Raw genomic sequence first — 18,037 nt, forward strand, 5'->3', positions numbered from 1 at the left:
GATAGATAGATATAAAGCACCGTGAATACTGCCAGTGCTGTGTACGTGGCGGAGCAATGCATTGCTGCAGAGAAAGGGTTAATATAGGGACGTGTACACTGCCAATGCTATATACACATACTTATGGGACACTTACGTCCAGCGATATATACACATGCTGATGTAGGCAGCTTTATCTTACTTACTGATAGTGCAGAATATCAAACATTGCACGCGGCAAAGGGTATATATATATATTAAGGTTATGGTGGGTGAAAAAAGTGACTAAAACCCTCCACAGTAAAGCATAAAGCAACTGTAAATATTCCTGTATATTCATTTGCATGTCTTAGACAGGTCTGCAACCCTGTCTTTCACTTCAATGGTGAAAGACAGGGTTGCAGACCTGTCTAAGACATGCAAATGAATATACAGGAATATTTACAGTTGCTATATATATATATATATATATATATATATATATATATATATATATATATATACACTTAGTTAAGCTATGGTGGGTAAAAAAAATGTCTTACTTTTTTTACTCACCATAACTTAACTAAGTATGGTAAAACCTATCCTTGCTTCATTTTTGCATAGCCAGTATAACCAACCCCGCATCTAGGAGACCCATTAGGGTCGAAAGATTGTCTGAGTGTGGGTTTGCTGGCTATGTATATTAACCCTGGCTGTGCTCAAAGCTGTGACCATGCAGCAAGCTTAAGCCTATAGGGAACCATGTTAATGGTTTTGAAGCAAAAGGTTGCACTGTGTGCTCATTTGCATGTCATTTCCCAGAATGCTTTGCTGCAGTGGAAGTGCTGTGTGCTTGGTGATAATGGTGAAAGGCGGGGTTGCAGACCTGTCTAAGACATGCAAATGAGCAATGAGCATATAGTAATATTTCCATTATATATATATATATATATATATATATATATATATATATATATATATATATATATATATATATATATATATATATATATATATATATATATATATATATATATATATATATATATATATATATATATATATATATATACACATACACATGTAGAGGTACAGTACCGTGTTAGCCGAGCTTCAATAATCAAAAATAGACGATACCGTTCTGTGGCTAACGAAATGCTTTTATTTGTGCGAGCTTTCGAGATACACTGATCTCTTTTTCCGGCGGTGTTACAATGAATGAAGCAAGCAAAGGATATACTTAGAAACAGTGTCTCTTGGAATGTTATCTGTGCTTGTCCCTCCCCGTGTGTAGATGTGATTTATGGCTAGAGGTGTTAAATGGTCCCTAAATGTTAGTGATGTAAGAATGATGTAAGAATCTATGTATATCTATGTAAATATAAATGAATGAAGAGCCCACAGTGTATACAGTGCTTTACAAAAGGTGTGTGTGGAGAAGGAGTGTATATTAATGGTGTGGAAATGTGAGAGAGTGTTGCATTACTAAAAGAGTGTGTAGATACTATGTGGTCCCTATTGGTATAAAGTATATAGTATATGGTGTATGTATATATATATATATATATATATATATATATATATACTGTATATACTGTATATACTGTGTATATATATATATATATATATATATATATATATATATATATATATATGTGTGTGTGTGTAAACACATGCACTGATAAGGGAATAGATGGGGTCAGTGATTGGGACTGATGGAATTATATTCAGTAGGTGTCCTGTGTCAAATTTCAGGGCATATGTGTCACTTTGAGCTACGTTGGCCTAGGGATGGGTTGGGTACCCATTCAGATGGGTGGAGGGAGGTAATGAGGGGTATGTGTCTCACCACCTTCCTATGTCTTTCTGGAAATATATGTGGTAAAGTCGGTGCTGCTGTTTTTCTAATATAAAATTTGCTGGCAATGCGTTGCTAGCCCCTGTAGCAGCCAAGGGGTTAAATGCAGAAGCAAACCTTAAAAAATGGCATCAAGGCGTTACATGCAGAGTGCTTTCATTTTCAAGGGGACGACGACGACGACAAGGGAACTTAAAACATTTATTCTGGGTATTGAGAAATACTCAGAGCTGCCACTGGGTGGCAGCACAGACTCAGCGGTTGGCCCCTCAATTCATAAACTGCCCCAAACCAGGAGAAATAAGGTAGGATTGGGGAAGGGTCCGCGGAATAGGGAGGGGCCAGAGGTGGAATGGTGACAATGCTAAGGGGGATTGAGAAGCACAACATCTTTCTTACAGCAATGCATCAGACTGCATTATATACACAGTACATTGCTCTGCATTATATATACCATACATTGCTCTGCATTATATACACCGTACATTGCTCTGCATTATATACACAGTACATTGCTCTGCATTATATACACAGTACATTGCTCTGCATTATATACACCGTACATTGCTCTGCATTATATACACCGTACATTGCTCTGCATTATATACACCGTACACTGCTCTGCATTATATACACTGCACACTGCTCTGCATTATATACACAGTACATTGCTCTGCATTATATACACTGCACACTGCTCTGCATTATATACACAGTACAGTGCTCTGCATTATATACACCGTACATTGCTCTGCACCGTACACTGCTCTGCATTATATACACTGCACACTGCTCTGCATTATATACACAGTACATTGCTCTGCATTATATACACTGCACACTGCTCTGCATTATATACACAGTACAGTGCTCTGCATTATATACACCGTACATTGCTCTGCATTATATACACAGTACATTGCTCTGCATTATATACACAGTACATTGCTCTGCATTATATACACAGTACATTGCTCTGCATTATATACACTGCACACTACTCTGCATTATATACACAGTACATTGCTCTGCATTATATACACAGTACATTGCTCTGCATTATATACACCGTACATTGCTCTGCATTATATACACCGTACATTGCTCTGCATTATATACACCGTACATTGCTCTGCATTATATACACAGTACATTGCTCTGCATTATATACACAGTACATTGCTCTGCATTATATACACAGTACATTGCTCTGCATTATATACACAGTACATTGCGCTGCATTATATACACCATACATTGCTCTGCATTATATACACCGCACATTGCTCTGCATTATATACACAGTACATTGCTCTGCATTATATGTACAGTACATTGCTCTGCATTATATACACCGCACATTGCTCTGCATTATATACACAGTACATTGCGCTGCATTACATACACAGTACACTGCTGTGTATTATATACACAGTACACTGCTCTGCATTATACACACAGTACATTGCTCTGCATTATATACACCGTACATTGCTCTGCATTATATACACAGTACACTGCTGTGTATTATATACACTGTACACTGCTGTGCATTATATACACAGTAAATTGCTCTGCATTATATACACAGTACATTGCTCTGCATTATATACACAGTACATTGCTCTGCATTATATACACAGTACATTGCACTGCATTATATACACAGTACATTGCTCTGTATTATATACACTGTACACTGCTCTGCATTATATACACAGTACATTGCTCTGCATTATAGTCTTCATCTGTATACACAGTACATTGCTATGCATTATATACACAGTACATTGCTCTGCATTATATACACCGCACACTGCTCTGCATTATATACACAGTACATTGCTCTGCATTATATACACAGTACATTGCTCTGCATTATATACACCGTACATTGCTCTGCATTATATACACAGTACACTGCTGTGCATTATATACACAGTAAATTGCTCTGCATTATATACACAGTACATTGCTCTGCATTATATACACAGTACATTGCGCTGCATTATATACACAGTACATTGCTCTGTATTATATACACTGTACACTGCTCTGCATTATATACACAGTACATTGCTCTGCATTATATACACAGTACATTGCTCTGCATTATAGTCTTCATCTGTATACACAGTACATTGCTATGCATTATATACACAGTACATTGCTCTGCATTATATACACCGTACACTGCTCTGCTTTATATACACCGCACATTGCTCTGCATATATACACAGTATATTGTGCTGCATTATATACACCGCACATTGCTCTGCAATTATATACACAGTACATTGCTCTGCATTATATACACAGTACATTGCTCTGCATTATATACACCGCACATTGCTCTGCATTATATACACAGTACATTGCGCTGCATTACATACACCGTACACTGCTCTGCATTATATACACAGTACACTGCTCTGCATTATACACACAGTACATTGCTCTGCATTATATACACCGTACATTGCTCTGCATTATATACACCGTACATTGCTCTGCATTATATACACAGTACACTGCTGTGTATTATATACACAGTACATTGCGCTGCATTATATACACAGTACATTGCTCTGTATTATATACACTGTACACTGCTCTGCATTATATACACGTATATATAATATATGTATTCCAGTATTACCTCTCTGGACATGTATGTGTATACCGGTATTACCTCTCTGAACGTGTATGTGTATTACCTCTCTGGGCGTGTATGTGTATACTGGTATTACCTCTCTGGACATGTATGTATATACCGGTATTACCTCTATGGGCGTGTATGTGTATATCGGTATTACCTCTCTGGGCGTGTATGTGTATACCGGTATTACCTCTCTGGGCGTGTATGTGTATACCGGTATTACCTCTCTGGGCGTGTATGTGTATACCGGTATTACCTCTCTGGGCGTGTATGTGTATACCGGTATTACTTCTCTGGGTGTGTATGTGTATATCGGTATTACCTCTCTCGGTGTGTATGTGTATAGCGGTATTACCTCTCTGGGCGTGTATGTGTATATCGGTATTACCTCTCTCGGTGTGTATGTGTATAGCGGTATTACCTCTCTGGGCGTGTATGTGTATACCGGTATTACCTCTCTGGGCGTGTATGTATATACCGGTATTACCTCTCTGGGCGTGTATGTGTATATCGGTATTACCTCTCTGGGTGTGTATGTGTATATCGGTATTACCTCTCTGGGCGTGTATGTGTATACCGGTATTACCTCTCTGGGCGTGTATGTGTATACCGGTATTACCTCTCTGGGCGTGTATGTGTATACCGGTATTACCTCTCTGGGCGTGTATGTGTATACCGGTATTACCTCTCTGGGCGTGTATGTGTATATCGGTATTACCTCTCTGGGCGTGTATGTGTATACCGGTATTACCTCTCTGGGTGTGTGTGTGTATACCGGTATTACCTCTCTGGGCGTGTATGTGTATACCGGTATTACCTCTCTGGGCGTGTATGTGTATACCGGTATTACCTCTCTGGGCGTGTATGTGTATACCGGTATTACCTCTCTGGGCGTGTATGTATTTACCGGTATTACCTCTCTGGGCGTGTATGTGTATGCCGGTATTACCTCTCTGGGCGTGTATGTGTATACCGGTATTACCTCTCTGGGCGTGTATGTGTATACCGGTATTACCTCTCTGGGCGTGTATGTGTATACCGGTATTACCTCTCTGGGCGTGTATGTATTTACCGGTATTACCTCTCTGGGCGTGTATGTGTATGCCGGTATTACCTCTCTGGGCGTGTACGTGTATACCGGTATTACCTATCTGGGCGTGTATGTGTATACCGGTATTACCTCTGTGGGCGTGTATGTGTATACCGGTATTACCTATCTGGGCGTGTATGTGTATACCGGTATTACCTCTCTGGGCGTGTATGTGTATACCGGTATTACCTCTCTGGGCGTGTATGTGTATACCGGTATTACCTCTCTGGGCGTGTATGTGTATACCGGTATTACCTCTCTGGGCGTGTATGTGTATACCGGTATTACCTCTCTGGGCGTGTATGTGTATACCGGTATTACCTCTCTGGGCGTGTATGTGTATTCTGGGATTACCTCTCTGGGCGTGTATGTGTATACTGGGATTACCTCTCTGGGCGTGTATATGTATACTGGGATTACCTCTCTGGGTGTGTATGTGTATACCGGTATTACCTCTCTGGGCGTGTATGTGTATACTGGGATTACCTCTCTGGGCGTGTATGTGTATACTGGGATTACCTCTCTGGGCGTGTATATGTATACTGGGATTACCTCTCTGGGTGTGTATGTGTATACCGGTGTTAACTCTCTGGGCGTGTATGTGTATCTGGTATTACCTCTCTGGGCGTGTATGTGTACACTGGTATTACATCTCTGGGCGTGTATGTGTATACCGGTATTAACTCTCTGGGCGTGTATGTGTATACTGGTATTACATCTCTGGGCGTGTATGTGTATACCAGTATTACCTCTCTGGACATGTACAGTATGTGTATACCGGTATTACCTCTCTGGATGTGTATGTATATACCGGTATTACCACTCTGGATGTGTATGTATATACCGGTATTACCTCTCTGGGCGTGTATGTGTAATACCGGTATTACCTCTCTGGGCATGTATGTGTATCCCGGTATTACCTCTCTGGACATGTACAGTATGTGTATACCGGTATTCCCTCTGTGGACATGTATATGTATACCGTTATTACCCCTCTGGATGTAGTGACCTGACTGGCTTGGGGGGGCCGCGGGATTTCCCCAAGAGGGGAGAGCGCATGGCTGTTGCTAGGGGGCTGCGCAGCTACCTCCACCCACTACAGCCAATCCAGAGGAGGTGTCAGGAGCCTGGAGGTGGGGCCAAGGAGAGGGGGAAACAGCATGGAGTGGAGAGAGGTGAGAAGTGTGTGTGTGTGCCTCGAGCGCGTCGCACCTTTCACCATTTTGTCCAGTATTTTTGGAGAAACCGCCTGGCACCCCTAAGCACACCGGGAGCAGCATGACCGCGAGAGCAGTTAGAGGGTGCAACTGGACACACTGAGAAGTAACGGGATTATGGGGTAATGGGTGAGATCTGTATAGTGCTGGTACGATGTCCATGTAACTGTGATCAGGGACAGGCGGACGATGTAAGTATGATTCCCAGTCAGGCAGAACTGCATATTCTAGGAACGTGTCACAGCGTGCAGAGTGCAGGAGGAGAGGGGGGGGGGGTAGCAGGAGGAGAGGGAGAGCAGGAGGAGAGGGGGGGAGCAGGAGGAGAGGGCGAGCAGGAGGAGGGGGAGAGCAGGAGGAGAAGGGGAGCAGGAGGAGGGGGAGAGCAGGAGGAGAGTGGGAGCAGGAGGAGGGGGGGAGCAAAGCGAGTAAGAGGAGAAGGGGGAGCAGAGGGAGAGGGAAGACCAGGAGGAGAGGGGGAGCAGGAAGAGAGGGGAAGGAGAGGGGGGAGCAGGAGGAGGGGGAACAGGAGGAGGGGGAACAGGATTAGAGGGGGAGCAGGGGAGGGGCAAGCAGAAGGAGGGGGGAGAGCAGGAGGAGGGGGAGAGCAGGAGGGGGGGGGAGAGCAGGAGGAGGGGGAGAGCAGGAGGAGGGGGAGAGGGGGAGAGCAGGAGGAGCAGGATTAGAGGGGGAGCAGGGGAGGGGCGAGCAGGAGGAGAGTGGGAGCAGGAGGAGGGGGGGAGCAAAGCGAAAAAGAGGAGAGAGGGAGAGCAGGAAGAGAGGGAGCAGGTGGAGAGGGAGAGCAGGAGAGGGGGGAGCAGGAGGAGAGGGAGAGAGCAGGAAGAGAGGGGGAGAGAGCAGGAGGAGAGGGAGAGAGCAGGAGGGGAGTAGGGGGAGACAGATGGAGAGAGCAGGAGGGGAGTAGGGGGAGACAGATGGAGAGAGCAGGAGGGGTGTAGGGGGAGACAGAGATGGAGAGAGCAGGAGGGGAGCAGGGGGAGACAGCAGGAGGGGAGTAGGGGAGACAGAGATGGAGAAAGCAGGAGGGGAGTAGGGGGAGACAGATGGAGAGAGCAGGAGGGAGCTGCAGTACATCGCTATGCAATGAAAGTATAATATATATATATATATATATATATCTGCATTGCTCTGAATTATACATATGTAACCCCTCTCTTTTACCTTAGACACCCGCTGCTAAGGTGGGGGCCCGAATCCTCCTACCTTATTTCTTACCCAACACACAGCCGTAGGTCAGACAAATGGAAACATGCCCCAGTGATGTAAATAACACAAGAGTATTTATATCGTAGTTCTCTTTAAACACCGAATATATATATATACATATATTATTTAAGTTATGGTGGGTGAAAATGTGACTAAAAACCCTCCACCGTTAGCATATAGCATATACAAATATTACTTGTGAGCATATTCACATGTCTTAGACAGGTCTGCAACCCTGCCTTTCACCATTATCACCTAGCATACAGTGCTTCCACTGCAGCAAGGGATTCTGGGAAATGACATGCAACTGAGCACACAGTGCCACCTTTTGTCTCAAGACCACATTACATGGAAAACCCTTAAGCCAATGCATGCTGCTTTAAACACAGCCTTTAAACATAGCTTGAGATGAGATGCAAAGCCAATAAACCCACTCAGAGACAGACTGTTTCGACCTTATGGGTCTCATCAGTGTGAGGTTGGTTGTACTGGCTTTGCAATTTGAGACTAAGAGTAGGTCTTCACCACACATTAAACGGTGGAGGGTTTTTAGTCACCTTTTCACCCATCATAACTTAAATAATGTGTGGTGAAGACCTACCCAAAGTCTCAAATTGCAAAGCCAGTACAACCAACCTCACACTGATGAGACCCACAAGGTCGAAACAGTCTGTCTGTGAGTGGGTTTATTGGCTTTGCATCTCATCCCAGGCTATGTTTAAAGGCTGTGTTTAAAGCAGCATGCATTGGCTTAAGGGTTTTCCATGTAATCTGGTCTTGAGACAAAAGGTGGCACTGTGTGCTCATTTGCATGTCATTTCCCAGATGTGAAGGTGTAGACCAGTGACTCTCCCCGTGACCACCGGACCTGTGCTTATGGACCTGTGTATAGGTGCCGGTACACCATTGGAGCTCTTGTAGTTAGTGTTTGAATGCAGCGGGCCAGTGCTTCACAAAGACTTTGGTACCCCTTGTCTTATTAGGAGGATCCCCTCAGCCTCCCGGTATCAGGCAGGCTGCAGCTCAGCGCTGGCTCCACTCCTGGATTGGATCTGCTATCTGGGCGTTCCACTCACAGACTGGTTCCTAACCACTTATACCTGCCCCGAGGTCCCTCAGGGTCGCCGCAGCTCTGCCCCTGTGTGCTCCACCATGGACTCATTGACTCTTCTCCTGAGTCCAAGGTCATTGGCTGAGACCATGTTCATCACAAGCCCCATCCTGGACACACCTTGGGGGGGAGCCATGCAGGGGGCAGTGTGTGTTTCTGCTGCATGCACTTACAAAGGGGGTTACACATATACACATACACATACATCGCACATTATACTTCGCTCTGGAACTTTTATGGTAATAAATGAGCTCACAGTCCTGGGCGCAGGTCCAGATATACAATATCAGTCCCAAATGAAAAAAACAGTCCTGTGGAGACGATGTGGGGGGGGGGGGGGGAGGGGCGAGTGGTAACCCCTTGAAATCACAGGTGAGATAATGTTCAATCCTCCATATCGAGCCAAACTAGATTAAGAAGGGGAAAAAACACACCATTGCGCAGCACAATAAATGGTCTTGGAGCACCCTCTCCCGCTGCTGGCTACTTACAATATAGAGGTAGTCAGCATGCGTATATATAGTAAGTAGCCAGCAGCGGGAGAGAGCCCCCTCCTGTGTGTGTGTGACACTGACAGACTGAGAGTCCCTCTCCTGTGTGTGTGACACTGACAGACTGAGAGTCCCTCTCCTGTGTGTGTGTGACACTGACAGACTGACGGAGCCCCCCTCCTGTGTGTGTGTGTGACACTGACGGACTGACGGACCCCCTCCCTGTGTGTGTGATACTGACAGACTGACGGAGCCCCCCTCCTGTGTGTGTGTGTGACACTGACGGACTGACGGAGCCCCCCTCCTGTGTGTGTGTGTGTGTGACACTGACAGACTGACGGAGCCCCCCTCCTGTGTGTGTGTGTGTGTGCGTGTGACACTGACAGACTGACGGAGCCCCCCTCCTGTGTGTGTGTGTGTGACACTGACAGACTGACAGATCCCCCCTCCTTGTGTGTGTGACACTGACAGACTGACGGAGCCCCCCTCCTGTGTGTGTGTGTGACACTGACAGACTGACGGAGCCCCCCTCCTGTGTGTGTGTGTGACACTGACAGACTGACGGAGCCCCCCTCCTGTGTGTGTGTGACACTGACAGACTGACGGAGCCCCCCCCTGTGTGTGTGTGACACTGACAGACTGACAGACCCCCCCTCCCTGTGTGTGTGTGACACTGACAGACTGACGGAGCCCCCCTCCTGTGTGTGTGTGTGTGTGACACTGACGGACTGACGGAGCCCCCCTCCCTGTGTGTGTGTGACACTGACAGACTGACGGAGCCCCCCTCCTGTGTGTGTGTGTGACACTGACGGACTGACAGATCCCCCCTCCCTGTGTGTGTGACAGGGACGGAGCCCCCCTCCCTGTGTGTGTGACACTGACAGACTGACGGAGCCCCCCTCCCTGTGTGTGTGACACTGACAGACTGACGGAGCCCCCCCCTGTGTGTGTGTGACACTGACAGACTGACGGAGCCCCATCCTGTGTGTGTGTGACACTGACAGACTGACAGACCCCCCCTCCCTGTGTGTGTGTGACACTGACAGACTGACGGAGCCCCCCCTTGTGTGTGTGTGACACTGACAGACTGACAGATCCCCCCTCCCTGTGTGTGTGACACTGACAGACTGACGGAGCCCCCCTCTCTGTGTGTGTGACACTGACAGACTGATGGAGCCCCCCTCCTGTGTGTGTGACACTGACCGAGCCCCCCTCCCTGTGTGTGTGACACTGACAGACTGACGGAGCCCCCCTCCTGTGTGTGTGACACTGACAGACTGACAGAGCCCCCCTCCTGTGTGTGTGTGACACTGACAGACTGACGGAGCCCCCTCCTGTGTGTGTGACACTGACAGACTGACGGAGCCCCCTCCTGTGTGTGTGACACTGACAGACTGACGGAGCCCCTCTCCTGTGTGTGTGACACTGAGAGACTGACGGAGCCCCCCTCCTGTGTGTGTGACACTGACAGACTGACGGAGCCCTTCTCCTGTGTGTGTGTGACACTGACAGACTGACGGAGCCCCTCTCCTGTGTGTGTGTGACACTGACAGACTGACGGAGCCCCCCACTCCTGTGTGTGTGTGACACCGACAGACTGACGGAGCCCCTCTCCCTGTGTGTGTGTGACACTGACAGACTGACGGAGCCCCCCTCCTGTGTGTGTGTGACACTGACAGACTGACGGAGCCCCCCTCCTGTGTGTGTGTGACACTGACAGACTGACGGAGCCCCTCTCCTGTGTGTGTGACACTGACAGACTGACGGAGCCCCTCTCCTGTGTGTGTGACACTGACAGACTGACGGAGCCCCCCTCCTGTGTGTGTGTGACACTGACAGACTGACGGAGCCCCCCTCCCTGTGTGTGTGTGACACTGACAGACTGACGGAGCCCCCCTCCTGTGTGTGTGTGACACTGACAGACTGACGGAGCCCCCCTCCTGTGTGTGTGTGACACTGACAGACTGACGGAGCCCCTCTCCTGTGTGTGTGTGACACTGACAGACTGACGGAGCCCCCCTCCTGTGTGTGTGTGTGTGTGACACTGACAGACTGACGGAGCCCCCCTCCTGTGTGTGTGTGACACTGACAGACTGAGGGAGCCCCCCTCCTGTGTGTGTGACACTGACAGACTGACGGAGCCCCTCTCCTGTGTGTGTGTGACACTGACAGACTGACGGAGCCCCCTCCTGTGTGTGTGTGACACTGACAGACTGACGGAGCCCCCCTCCTGTGTGTGTGACACTGACAGACTGACGCAGCTCCCTCCTGTGTGTGTGACACTGACAGACTGAGGGAGCCCCCCTCCTGTGTGTGTGACACTGACAGACTGAGGGAGCCCCCCTCCTGTGTGTGTGTGACACTGACAGACTGACGGAGCCCCTCTCCTGTGTGTGTGACACTGACAGACTGACGGAGCCCCCCTCCTGTGTGTGTGTGTGTGTGACACTGACAGACTGACGGAGCCCCCCTCCTGTGTGTGTGTGACACTGACAGACTGAGGGAGCCCCCCTCCTGTGTGTGTGACACTGACAGACTGACGGAGCCCCTCTCCTGTGTGTGTGTGACACTGACAGACTGACGGAGCCCCCTCCCTGTGTGTGTGTGACACTGACAGACTGACGGAGCCCCCCTCCTGTGTGTGTGTGACACTGACAGACTGACGGAGCCCCCCTCCTGTGTGTGTGACACTGACAGACTGACGGAGCTCCCTCCTGTGTGTGTGACACTGACAGACTGAGGGAGCCCCCCTCCTGTGTGTGTGACACTGACAGACTGACGGAGCCCCCCTCCTGTGTGTGTGACACTGACAGACTGAGAGTCCCTCTCCTGTGTGTGTGACACTGACAGACTGACGGAGCCCCCCTCCTGTGTGTGTGACACTGACAGACTGACGGAGCCCCTCTCCTGTGTGTGTGTGACACTGACAGACTGACGGAGCCCCCTCCTGTGTGTGTGACACTGACAGACTGACGGAGCCCCCTCCTGTGTGTGTGACACTGACAGACTGACGGAGCCCCCTTCCTGTGTGTGTGACACGGACAGACTGACGGAGCCCCCCTCCTGTGTGTGTGTGACACTGACAGACTGACGGAGCCCCTCTCCTGTGTGTGTGTGACACTGACAGACTGACGGAGCCCCCCTCCTGTGTGTGTGTGACACTGACAGACTGACGGAGCCCCTCTCCTGTGTGTGTGTGACACTGACAGACTGACGGAGCCCCCCTCTCCTGTGTGTGTGTGACACTGACAGACTGACGGAGCCCCTCTCCTGTGTGTGTGTGACACTGACAGACTGACGGAGCCCCCCTCCCTGTGTGTGTGTGACACTGACAGACTGACGGAGCCCCCCTCCTGTGTGTGTGTGACACTGACAGACTGAGGGAGCCCCCCTCCTGTGTGTGTGTGACACTGACAGACTGACGCAGCCCCCCTCCTGTGTGTGTGACACTGACAGACTGACGGAGCCCCTCTCCGTGTGTGTGTGTGTGTGACAGTGACAGACTGAGGGAGCCCCCCTCCTGTGTGTGTGACACTGACAGACTGACGGAGCCCCCCTCCTGTGTGTGTGACACTGACAGACTGACGGAGCCCCCCTCCTGTGTGTGTGACACTGACAGACTGACGGAGCCCCCCTCCTGTGTGTGTGTGTGTGTGACACTGACAGACTGACGGAGCCCCCCTCCTGTGTGTGTGTGTGTGACACTGACAGACTGACGGAGCCCCCCTCCTGTGTGTGTGACACTGACAGACTGACGGAGCCCCCCTCCTGTGTGTGTGACACTGACAGACTGACGGAGCCCCTCTCCGTGTGTGTTTGTGTGTGACACTGACAGACTGACGGAGCCCCCCCTCCTGTGTGTGTAACACTGACAGACTGACGGAGCCCCCCTCCTGTGTGTGTGACACTGACAGATTGACGGAGCCCCCTCCCTGTGTGTGTGACACTGACAGACTGACGGAGCCCCCCTCCTGTGTGTGTGTGTGTGTGACACTGACAGACTGACGGAGCCCCCTCCCTGTGTGTGTGACACTGACGGAGCCCCCTCCCTGTGTGTGTGACACTGACAGACTGACGGAGCCCCCCTCCTGTGTGTGTGACACTGACAGACTGACGGAGCCCCCCCTCCTGTGTGTGTGACACTGACAGACTGAGGGAGCCCCCTCCCTGTGTGTGTGTGACACTGACAGACTGACAGAGCCCCCCTCTCCCTGTGTGTGTGACACTGACAGACTGACGGAGCCCCCCTCCTGTGTGTGTGTGTAACACTGACAGACTGACGGAGCCCCCCCTCACTGTGTGTGTGACACTGACAGACTGAGGGAGCCCCCCTCCTGTGTGTGTGTGTGACACTGACAGACTGACAGAGCCCCCCTCCTGTGTGTGTGTGTGTGTGACACTGACAGACTGACGGAGCCCCCCTCCTGTGTGTGTGACACTGACAGACTGACGGAGCCCCCCTCCTGTGTGTGTGTGTGTGATACTGACAGACTGACGGAGCCCCCCCTCCTGTGTGTGTGACACTGACAGACTGACGGAGCCCCCCTCCTGTGTGTGTGTGACACTGACAGACTGACGGAGCCCCCCTCCTGTGTGTGTGTGACACTGATGGAGCCCCCCTCGTCTGTGTGTGTGTGTGTGACACTGATGGAGCCCCCTCGTGTGTGTGTAACACTGACAGACTGAGGGAGCCCCCCCTCGTGTGTGTGTGTGTGTGTGTGTGTGTGTGTGTGTGTGTGTGTGTGTGTGTGTGTGTGTGTGTGTGTGTGTGTGTGTGTGTGTGTGTGTGTGTGTGTGTGTGTGTGTGTGTGTGACACTGACAGACTGACGGAGCCCCACTCCTGTGTGTGTGTGTGTGTGACACTGATGGAGCCCCCTCGTGTGTGTGTAACACTGACAGACTGAGGGAGCCCCGTGTGTGTGTGTGTGTGTGTGTGTGTGTGTGTGTGTGTGTGTGTGTGTGTGTGTGTGTGTGTGTGTGTGTGTGTGTGTGTGTGTGTGTGACACTGACAGACTGACGGAGCCCCCCTCCTGTGTGTGTGTGTGTGACACTGATGGAGCCCCCTCGTCTGTGTGTGTGTGTGTGTGTGTGTGTGTGTGTGTGTGTGTGTGTGTGTGTGTGTGTGTGTGTGTGTGTGTGTGTGTGACACTTGACAGACTGACGGAGCCCCCCTCCTGTGTGTGTGTGTGTGGACACTGATGGAGCCCCCTCGTGTGTGTGTAACACTGACAGACTGAGGGAGCCACCCTCGTGTGTGTGTGTGTGTGTGTGTGTGTGTGTGTGTGTGTGTGTGTGTGTGTGTGTGTGTGTGTGTGTGTTGTGGTGTGTGTGACACACTGACAGACTGACGGAGCCCCCCTCCCTGTGTGTGTGTGACACTGACGGACTGACGGAGCCCCCCTCCCTGTGTGTGTGTGTGACACTGACAGATTGACGGAGCCCCCCTCCTGTGTGTGTGTGTGTGTGTGTGTGTGTGTATGTGTGTGTGTGTGATACTGACAGACTGACGGAGCCCCTCCTTCTGTGTGTGTGTGTGACACTGACAGGCTGATGGAGCCCCCCCTCCTGTGTGTGTGTGTGTGTGTGACACTGACAGACTGACGGAGCCCCCCCCCCCCCCCGTGTGTGTGTGTGTGTGTGTGACACTGACGGACTGACGGAAGCCCCCCCCCCCCCGTGTGTGTGTGTGTGTGTGTGTGTGTGTGTGTGTGTGTGTGTGTGTGTGTGTGTGTGTGTGTGTGACAGGCTGAGGGAGCCCCTCTCCCATTTTTTCTCAGACTCTGTAACTGGGTCTGTTCTTTTGTGGCTTTCTCGGTATTTTGAACATTTTATTTTGAGACACAAACGCTGATTAAAACCACAGTTTCCTTCAAAGCAGATTTTACTGCTCTGTGCAAAGAAAAAAAAGAAACTAATTACAGGGCCTTGCATTATACAAATACACCGAGAGTGAGGGGAGAGGGGGAGAGAGAGAGCGAGAGAGAGAGGAGAGAGAGAGAGCGAGGGAGAGAGAACGAGGGAGAGAGAGAGCGAGGGAGGGGGAGAGAGAGAGCGAGGAGAGAGAGAGCGAGGGAGAGAGAGAGCGAGGGGAGAGAGAACGAGGGAGAGGGAGAGAGAGAGGGAGAGAGAGAAAGAGAGGGGGGGAGAGAGAGAGGGGGGAGAAAGTGAGAGAGAGGGGGGGGGGGGAGAAAGTGAGAGAGGGAGGGGGGAGAAGTGAGAGAGGGAGGGGGGGAAGAGAGAGGGGGGGGGAAGAGAGAGGGGGGGGGGAAGAGAGAGGGGGGGGGGAGAGAGAGAGGGGGGGGGAGAGAGAGAGGGGGGGAGAGAGAGAGGGGGGGGGGAGAGAGAGAGAGAAGCCAGCGAGAGAGGAGGGGGGAGAGTGGGAGGGGGGGGGGGGGTAAGGGGCAGGAGTGAGACAGACTGATCCTGTGAATTTTAAAGCAGCCCACAGAGGACATGAATTGTCTCAATGTCTCAGCAAGGAATAAAAATGACTGAGGAGGTGGGGGGGTAGAGAAGGGAGATAGGGAGGGGGGAGAAAGGGAGTGAATGAGAGAAGGAGCGAGGAAGTGAAAAGAGGAGGGGAAGGAAAGGAGGGTAGGTAAGAGGAGGAGAAAAAGAGATCGAGGGGGGGGGGGAGCAAGGGGAGGGGGGTCCCAAGCTACTTAAAAACACTCAATTGTTTGGGATTTCTAAGCCCTTCCAGAGTGAGTGGGCAGAGCTTTCTTTTCTCCGCTGTGGGGGTGGTGGGGGGGAGCCCAGCCTGGGACATGGAGGGGGGAGGCTTATTGGGGGAGCCCAGCCTGGGGACATGGAGTGGGGAGGCTTATGGGGGGGAGCCCAGCCTGGGACATGGAGGGGGGAGGCTTAGACTCCCATGTTAGGGGTTGGCTGGAGGCCGGGTCTGTCCTCAGCGCCTCTGGGGGTATATTTAGGATCACAAGCCGGTTCTCTGGGACTGAGCAGGACGCACTCTGAGCGCTACCTGCATCCATGTGTCCTGGCCGCACGGGCGCGGTGGGGGGAGCACGACGCGGGCGCTTTTAACTCTTTCCCCTCCCTTGGCAGGTTGGAGAAGATAACTCGGAAAGGCTGAGCGCTGCGCGGGTGTTCTCCGCCTGGACCATGAGAAGAAAAAAGATATCACAGGTGCCCGGCAGCGCCGGCTGGCGCGCTCTGCTCTGCCTCTGCGCGCTTCTGGACGGAGGTGGCTGTACCTGGGTGTCGGGTGCTCCCTATCGATATAACCCAGCGCGGCAACTGAAGGCCAGGGAGCCCCTCACTACCCACCGAAGGTAACGGCAGAAAATGGCAAGGGGGGGATATTTAGGGGAGGGGTGCGTAAATAAAACAGCCAAATATGGGGTGCGCAAGCCGTCACTTTTTTGCTCAAGAGCCAGCATTAACCATTTCCAGAGCAACCTGGCACTGAAAAGGTTAAACCACTCACCTGCGTAACCCAGGTACAAATTTATCCATTTTTTACGATTTTAAAAAGAGATTATTTTTCCCCCAGTACTCACTGATTTTGTCTTTTTCCCCCTCTAAAACGTTGATGTTTAGAAGATGTTTAGGAGATGTTTAGGAGATGTTTAGGAGATGTTTAGGAGATGTTTAGGAGATGTTTAGGAGATGTTTAGGAGATGTTTAGGAGATGTTTAGGAGAAGGGGCAGCTCAGTGAGTAAAGACACTGACTGGCACTGAGTGTGAAGCAGGGAATCTGGTTCAATTCTTGGGGTCGGCTCCTTGTGACTTTGGGCAAGTCACTTTATCTCCCTGTGCCTCAGGCACCAAAAACATAGATTGTAAGCTCCACGGGGCAGGGACCTGTGCCTGCAAAATGTCTCTGTAAAGCGCTACGTAAAACTAGCAGCGCTATACAAGAACATGCTATTATTATAAGAATAATCGGCACTTTAAGCAACGCTTTTGCGTCCATTCTTTTCCCCTGCGTCTTGCGCGCTAAGGCGCGGTGGGAGGCGTCGAAATGATTGATGATTGTACTGCACGGTAACGATATATATCAAATTTGACAAATCTTGCAGTTAATTCCCAAATGTCAATTGGTTCAGACCATGCATTGTATACACGTGCATTTGAGTTGTATAGCAGAACATTGATACCAGATGTATTATAGGGGGAAAGTGTTATAAAATGCACAATAACGCATTGGATAAAAATCGAGTGGGACAAAAATCATCTCTACCCCCAAGAGCTTACAATCTAAAAGGTATTCATGGAGACTGAGGGAGTAATTATATATTGTCCGATTTTGGCCCGAAATATATATATTGACTTCAATAGGGATTTCCTCCTGAAAACAGCCCAAAATGTCAGACAATATTAATGTATATATATATATATAATATATATATATATATATATATATATGCGCATTTCTGCCCCCATGGCTTGTCAAAGTGGTGG

General features: G+C 50.0%; 1 protein-coding gene across 1 annotated transcript in view; it reads left to right on the forward strand.

Moving 5' to 3' along the window:
• Positions 1-16,752: 16,752 nt before the first annotated feature.
• EMID1 (EMI domain containing 1) overlaps positions 16,753-18,037 on the forward strand; it is a gene marked incomplete at its 5' end in the record, with an annotated part of 40,347 nt that continues 39,062 nt past the window's right edge. The window contains one exon of the mRNA XM_075567946.1: positions 16,753-16,904. Within this exon, the coding sequence (XP_075424061.1) occupies positions 16,753-16,904 (152 nt within the window). The remainder of the gene's footprint in view (positions 16,905-18,037) is intronic.

This window comes from Ascaphus truei, chromosome 13 (genome assembly GCF_040206685.1).
Source record: "Ascaphus truei isolate aAscTru1 chromosome 13, aAscTru1.hap1, whole genome shotgun sequence".
In the NCBI taxonomy this organism is placed as follows: domain Eukaryota; kingdom Metazoa; phylum Chordata; class Amphibia; order Anura; family Ascaphidae; genus Ascaphus; species Ascaphus truei.